This window comes from Podarcis vaucheri, assembly GCF_965113315.1.
Source record: "Podarcis vaucheri genome assembly, chromosome: 9".
Taxonomy (NCBI): Eukaryota; Metazoa; Chordata; class Lepidosauria; order Squamata; family Lacertidae; genus Podarcis; species Podarcis vaucheri.
The window spans coordinates 55,868,688-55,876,249 of NC_138767.1; the positions used below are offsets into that span (position 1 = coordinate 55,868,688).

Here is a 7,562-nt window from a genome sequence, read left to right on the forward strand (position 1 = left end):
TTGTTTCCCTTTTATTTTTTTGCAAAAACTCTAAAACAAATGACGTTTTTTGAGCTAGACTTCCAACATGTGTTGCCATATGTCTGGATTTTCCCACACATTGAAGCAATTTTCACCCAGTCACTGGTTCCGAATGCTGTATTTCGGCTATGTCCGGGAAATATGGCAACCTTACTATAAAACCTATTTCAAGGAAGATGTTCTAAGCGTTTAGGTAAGATGTTCCAAGCATTCGTTGCACTAATTGTGTGGGTTAAGATAACAAGTGGTTTTCAAATGATGCCCCCTCAATGGAATGGCAGGCAAGCTTTTTTAAAAAGGCAACTATTGATCCTTCTCCCACAATATTCAATAAAGTGGAAAATAACTGGGCACATTCTAGGGCACGCAGTCAGCTCTCATGGCAATGGCAAAGTCCAGCAAGCCAGATTAGTGCCTCACAAGAATGAAAGTGCATCCATAGTTCAATGATGGCCATAGCTCAGTGGTCAAGGACCTCATTTGCTCCAGTTCAATCCTCAACATCTCCAGGTAGGTCCAGGAAAGACTCCTGCCTGAGTCTCTGGTGAGCACTGCCAGTCATTGTAAACAATACTGAGTTAGGCGGGCCAATTTTCTGACTCAGGGATGAGACAGCTTCCTATAATGGAACTCACATTCTTACATATGGAAGTCGAGAATACGGCTTTCCAGAACTGAAGCCCTGGTTTCTAAATACGCTTGAGATTCCAAAACGATGCTTTTAGTCATTCATATCTGATATGTCACTTGAAACAGGAGCTCTGTTCCATGAGCAATACCAAAGAAACACTCAAACACAAGGAGAGGAAGGGGAAAATGCAATGTAAATACGCTGCTATGAAAGACTAATTCAAAGACAAAATGGAATGTCATAAGGTCCACTGGCAAACCATTATTCTATCATTATTAGGCTATGGCAGTAATATTTCAATCATGAGTTGCTTTTCATCTGAATGTATGTCACTCGGACAGATTTTATAATCCGTTTTGGCAGCCACTGGCTCAAAGGGGAAAATGAATGCTAGAAAACAGCTATAGGATTGTTAGCATGTCTACACAGAAAGACTTATTCCCAGGTAAGTGTACGACTAGAATTGCAACCTCACATTGTCCTTTCATCCTAAATTTATTATTAATATGAAATTAGTTCTCTCATATTAACTTATTTTTTGCTAGCATTAAAGTAAATATATTAATAAACATTCTGCTTGCATTTCTCTTCTCCAAGACTGCTGGCACTACATCTATCACCTTAACTATTTAATTGTTGTTTCACTGATGCCTAAAACTCAGCAGCCATCCAGCAAGAACTGTACAGCTGCAGCCCTAGGCCCACTTACTGTGATTTACTTCTGAGTAAACAGGCATAGGACTCTGCACTGCTATCTGCCATTGATTTCCACAAAACATTTGCTAAGATTGTGCTCACAGTGTATCCCTCAACTCAGGTAACCTTGGAGCAAACCTGCCAAATTCACATATTTATGTGGGTCACAGAAGCTCAGAGAAGACAGGAATGGTGCCAAGCATAGATTTATCTTCCCAGTTGGGTATCACCAGTGAAAGCCAAACAAGCAATAATGGGTGTGGGAGGAGGAGGGGGGATTTTGAAAAGAAAAAGTAAATTATATGAAACCTAAAGTTGTTCAAAATAGTCAAGAAGTCTAGCTCTTCCTTTCTGATCTTACTCTGAATACCAGTCACTGGTGAATGACCATGAGGAGAGACCCAATGGTTTTGCTTGTGGCCTTCTGAAAGGCATCTGATCGGTTCCTGTGTGAAACAGAAGCCTGGACCAGATAGACCAGGCATAGGCAAACTCGGCCCTCCAGCTGTTTTGGGACTACAATTCCCATGATCCCTAGCTAACAGGACCAGTGGGCAGGGATGGTGGGAATTGTAGTCCCAAAACAGCTGGAGGGCTGAGTTTGCCTATGCCTAAGATAGACCTTTGGTATGATCCTGCAGGTCTTTTCTTCTTAAAACAGGCTTAATGGGAAAATTGGGGGGTGATATTCCCAGAGCCTTGATCCTCTACTCACCAATATGAGAAAGCACCTATTTCATGCACAGCACATACCATACTTTATGCGGCACATAGAACAGCACTGCAACAATAACACTCTAGTTATCCAGCTTTCAATAAGAAAGCACCATAAGCAAGCCAAAAGAGTCCTTTAGCAAAGGCAGATCAAGGGGAGCGTGATTGGTGGGTTCGCACCAAGTGTTGAACTCTTGGGGCTTTGCAGCAGACACCGGTGAGAGGCAGGGGTGCTAGATTTTGGTGTTGCACAAGGTGTCACTGTAATTTGAGGAGCCAAGGCCTGCCACTGCCTTTAGCCCTTCAGACCATTAGCAGCACAAGTGGTTTGCTCCTTAACTGCAATGTTCACCACCTCATCATTAGCACCAACAACATAAAACTAGATGCCACTTGGTAGACCTCAATCTACCTATGGCCACAGAAGCTGTGTCCTGGGGACCTCCTTCAAATAATCACAGTCCTTCTGTTTTGCTGCTGCTTTCCTTTGTCGTTGTACAAACCACGTTGCAGTATGAATGATTAGTTCAAATCTCCCAAGAATCTCCTTCCGCCAACCCAACTTGCTGGGTTAGCATTTGGTCAGTGGTATTGTAGAATTGGAAGGGACCAAAAGCAGTGCCCGATTTACATATAAGCTAAACAAGCTATAGCTTAGGGCCCCACTCTCTTGGGCCCCCCCAACAAATTTAAAGGGGGGGAACTGGATGTACATTTCCAAAAAAAGAGATAAAAACAAAATAAAACCTACATACAGCAACAATGTTTTTTATTGCGTAGGCTCCTATGATGTAAGTAATGGGCCCCACCTGCTATATAAAGGGCCCCATTACTTTCAGTAGCTTAGGGCCTCATCAAACCTAAATCCAGCCCTGACCACAAGGGTCTTCTATAGTCAACCCCCCTTGCAAAGCAGGAATCTTTCACTCAACATGGGGCTCGAACCCACGATCTTCAAATTAAGAGTCTCATGCTCTCCCGACTGAGCTATCCCAGGTAGTGTACGGCTGTTTGGCTGGATTTTCCCCTTGTTGCATTCGCTTTTGTTTTTTAACTCACACCATTGTCACCTTTGCATGTGCATGGCGCTAATGGTTTAGAACATGCAAGTGCATGCCCTTTGTCATGGGCTGTAGTGCTCTGCTATAGGATGTAGCGCTCAGTGGAGACTGGCCCATTAGGGCAAATGGGGTGTTGTGCCACAAACCTCAGCCTGCCCTGAGCCTGCCCCACCTGCCTGCCTTCTTACCAGCTCAGAGACTGGCACAACCTGTCAACATCCTCATCCTTAAGTCTCTTCTTAAATTTTATTTTGCGCTTTCGCATTTTACAATGTTTCAACAATAGAAATTATTCCCTTACCTTTTCTGTGACTTCCCTCCCTCTCTGCAGTTTCTTATTTTATATCCTATTTTTTACTGCATCACCAATTCAAACCTGTTCACAAATGTATCCTTTGTACTTCCTTTAAGTTATTTCTTACTGCTTGGGTTTATGTCAATCCTGCTAATGCTTTTAATTGTTTACCATTTGTCTTCATATATTCAACACATTTTCTGTTTTTTTAAAAAAGTTTCTCAACTTGATCACTTATTCCTCCGGCAAGTTTCGCCATCTCTGCGTATTCCATCAGTTTCAGTTGCTGTCATCCTTAGTCTCAGTGATGCCCTTTGTGGAACTAAAGATGGGAGATGGATGGTGGTGAATCTAGAATTTATTGTCTCAGCCTGTCGTTGGTTCTGGCTCCATTTATCATTGCATCGTTCACTCTACTACAGAGGAGCTCCCTGCCTTTTGCACGCTCCCCACCCCCAGTCCCAGTGGTATCACTACTGGTATCACTGGTTGCAGTGTCAATGGGTTAATAATCCCAAAGGGTTAGGTAAAGCAAGACTGGCAAGGATTTTAGGGGGTATTTCACAAAATGAATGTCACCTCTGAGCCAGGGAAAAGATGTATAAAAAGCAGCACATCATACACACTGATGATGATAATAATAACAACAACGAAAAAGCTCACCAACTTAGCCAAAAAACAGTCAACAACTTTTGTGTCTGGATTTTCACTTTTTGAACTATGGCAACCCTGTGATAATAACATCAATAGTAGTATTACTAAGGATGATGTGAAGACTGCACACATGTCCATCCCTGCCCCTGTAATTGACAGAGTGGTTCCTTGTGGTCCTTTTTTTTTTTAACATACCAACACGAACATGTGCAGACATGCACATTATTTGCAAATGATGGCATAGTGCCATGGTCAATATTGCAGCATCAGTGTGAGTGGTACTTTAGGGAGGACAAAGAGGGCGGGCTCCTGTCCCAGAAAAGTTAAAATCTATTAAAAATATTAAAATAGATTTATTTATCTGTTGGATTTATATACTGGCCAATACTGCACGTCTCAGGGCGGTTCACAGAATCTAAGCACCGATTACAATTTTTTTTAACCCTTACACAAAAATGGATTGGGGGGGGCGCTTGTGTGAAATGGACCTGAAAGTGGGTTTCTTGGAGAACCCATGGTGATCCTTCTGGAGGGGGAGGAGGAGATTTGAAGCCAGAGCCCTAAATCCTCTCTTCCTTACTCTCCAACCTCAGCCTCTCTCCCTGCTGCTAAAAGAGACCCAACAAGAAGTTTGAGCCCTTCAGCCAGCCACATCCTTGCTCAGCTGAAATACGGAGGGGAGCGGGGAGAGAAGGAGACAGAGAAAGCCCCCAAGGCTGGGCCACTCCAGCTCATCCAGATAACCAAAGTAGCTTCAGGTCAGCTCTCTCAGCCTGGTGCATACGGCACAAGGCTAAGCCTTGCCTGCTCGGAAATCACTCGTCCTGAATTCAGTGGGGCTTATTCCCAGGTACCGGGCGTCGCCGCCTTAGCCGTCGCTGGCTAGAGCGCGGTGCTGACAACGCCAAGGTTGCAGGTTCGATCCCCGCGTCAGGGACAGCGGCATATACCCTGCACTGCAGGGGCTTGGACTAGATGATCCTCGGGACCCCTTCCAATTCTATGATTCTATGACCAGAGAAGCCAACATGCTGCGGAAGGGTCACGCGTCGCCAAGATCACCTGCGCATTTTGGATGCGGCTCGCTCCGTGCGCCAGGCGCTGCGCAAGACAACGCGGAACATCGGCACTCGGCAGAGCGATCCCGGCCACGGCTACTCGGAAGTAAATGCAGCTGAATTCGGTGGGGCTCCGTTCCAGTGAAAGGGGCTACGCTTGCAGCTGGTTCTTTCCACCTTTCTTTGTGCAAAAAGCCCACCCCACCCCACCCGCGCGCGCCAAATTCATCTATCCTTCGACAGGCTATTTCTTCCTAATTCCTCGGCACCTGGGGAGGCGGCGGGTGGGGTGTGTGTGTGAGTGTGATCTGTGCCAATCTAGCTTGGCTGAGCTGATTCCCTGGATCCTGGGGAAGGGGAGCCCCTAGGAGATCGGCTAAGTTATCCACCAACCAACCCAACAATAAACAACAACAACACCCCACACACACTCGTGCGCTTCTCTTACCCGCCTCAACCAGCCCGGGCTCCGCGGCAGCCCACAGCGCCAGGATCAGTCCCAGTCCCGCCGCCAGCTCCATGTCTCCTCGGAGCAACAAGAACCACAACAAAACGCGGGTGGCAGAGCAGGTCAAGTCCAGGGGAAGCTGCCCAACCCCGGGTGATCTCTATTATAGCCCAGACATCAGCTGCGGGGCCAAAGCCTCAGCCGCTTTGCCTTCGATCCGACCGCTTCAGCTAGCCAGCAGATCCGCGGAGCAGGCGCGACAAGCGCACTTCCTTAGGCGGGGCAGAGAAACAATATTTCTGCGGATTCTCCTCGAGGCGCTCCGATGCCCCAGCAGGCCTGGCAAGAGTCTTCCCCGCCAGGCGGGGTTTTGCAAATCCGTGCCGACCAATCCCCGGGCCCAGCGCTCCTTTGGAGGAGGGGCTTGACACGCTAGCCCCGCCTCCGACCCTGATGTTTCTACTCTTCTTCTGGGGTGCATTTCTTGGAGCTTCAGTCACAAAACCCAGAGGCAAAAATAAAATAAAATAAAAATCCTTTTTGGGAGGTGTACTTCTGAGGTTCACTTCCACGCTTTTCTAGCTCCCACTGGGACTACACGTGTGTCAAAGTTCTGCTTTCTAACTAAATCGAAAGTTATTGGCTTGCAGTTCAACCACGTTTCTGCAAACATCTGCCCCGTTGTGATGGATAGAGAGGTGTGAAACGGACCTATTTTAAAAGTTTTCAAGCAACTGTGTGGCCAAAGTCTGGTTGATAGGTTGTACCCTGGCAGTTTTGATACCTTCCTGAGTAAGACTGAAACTAGTATCAGTAAAAGCATGTTTCTATATATGAATGACTACAAGTGGAACCTGCAACAACTTTTGTGTGTCCAGATATTCACTTTTGAAATATGGTAACCCTATAAAGCGCACATATTATTATTATTTTTTAAAGGACTCTTTGCAGTTAAGAAAGTGATGGGGAATCATTCTGAAAAGTACGGGATGAATTCATGGGAAGATGTATAAACACCCACAAGCAAATCAAAACAAATGTTCCATATAGACCGGACATAGTCTAACCAGCGCATTTTATGCAAGGGAATTAGGATGAATGCTAAATAAACATTCCTCATCTAGAGGAGCCCAACAGAATTATTGTGGCACATTAGTCAGTGGATGACATCTGGCTTAAATGTTTTGCCTGCTTTTTATTGCATATATGTATGGATTCTTGTAACCTGCTTTGATATTTTAAATGAAATAGTGGCATACAAATATTTTAATGAATAAATAAAAATAATAAATAATGTTTTGTGGACTAGAGCCCAGCTCATCAAATGCATGACGTGTTGTACTCTGGTTGAGCATGAGGAGACCATCTCAATCCTGCTCTCAGAATCAGGATTGACTTCCTGTGCGTTAAGATTTGTTATGTAAAACTCATTTCCAAGATCTCTAGCTTGACTTAAGTCTGTTTTAAAAAAAAGAATTGAAAGACCTGCACATCTCCCATTAACACTGGAAACTCAATCTCTGCTACTCTGGTGGCCCAAATCTCATTAGACGCAACTTGCAAAAGCTCTGCTCTGAAGGCTCTGTAGGGAATGAGGGGAGAGTGGACCCCTCCCAGCCATTCCCAGTGCCCTTCTTCCGCTCCTGCTGTTCCTCTGCATCAGTCACGATTTCTCTTCCTCAGACCTGCCACAAACACCTCCTGCAGACAGGCAGGAGGGTCTGGTTGAAGGAGTCTGGACAGGACAGGAGGCAGCAGGAGCCCAGGACAACAAGCTGACTTTTGTTTCCTTGATTGTTGAAAACAACAAGTTCAGAAGTGAGATCCAGGCGGAGAAGATCCTAGCTTGCCGTCTGCGTTATCATTTCTGGCATCTGCGGGCAACATGAACAGCTTCCTGTTTAGCCCTCTGAACCCAGAAAAGAAGGTAGAGCCATTCCCTTTCCTCTGTACTGTGCTTATAACTGTCCTACTTAATAAAGTT

General features: G+C 45.5%; 1 protein-coding gene across 1 annotated transcript in view; it reads right to left on the reverse strand.

Moving 5' to 3' along the window:
• KDR (kinase insert domain receptor) overlaps positions 1-5,917 on the reverse strand; it is a 48,314-nt gene extending 42,397 nt beyond the window's left edge. Inside the window, exon 1 of the mRNA XM_082238022.1 lies at positions 5,579-5,917. Coding sequence (XP_082094148.1) covers positions 5,579-5,651 — 73 coding nt within the window. The 5' untranslated portion in view covers positions 5,652-5,917. The remainder of the gene's footprint in view (positions 1-5,578) is intronic.
• Between the last annotated feature and the right edge of the window lie 1,645 nt (positions 5,918-7,562).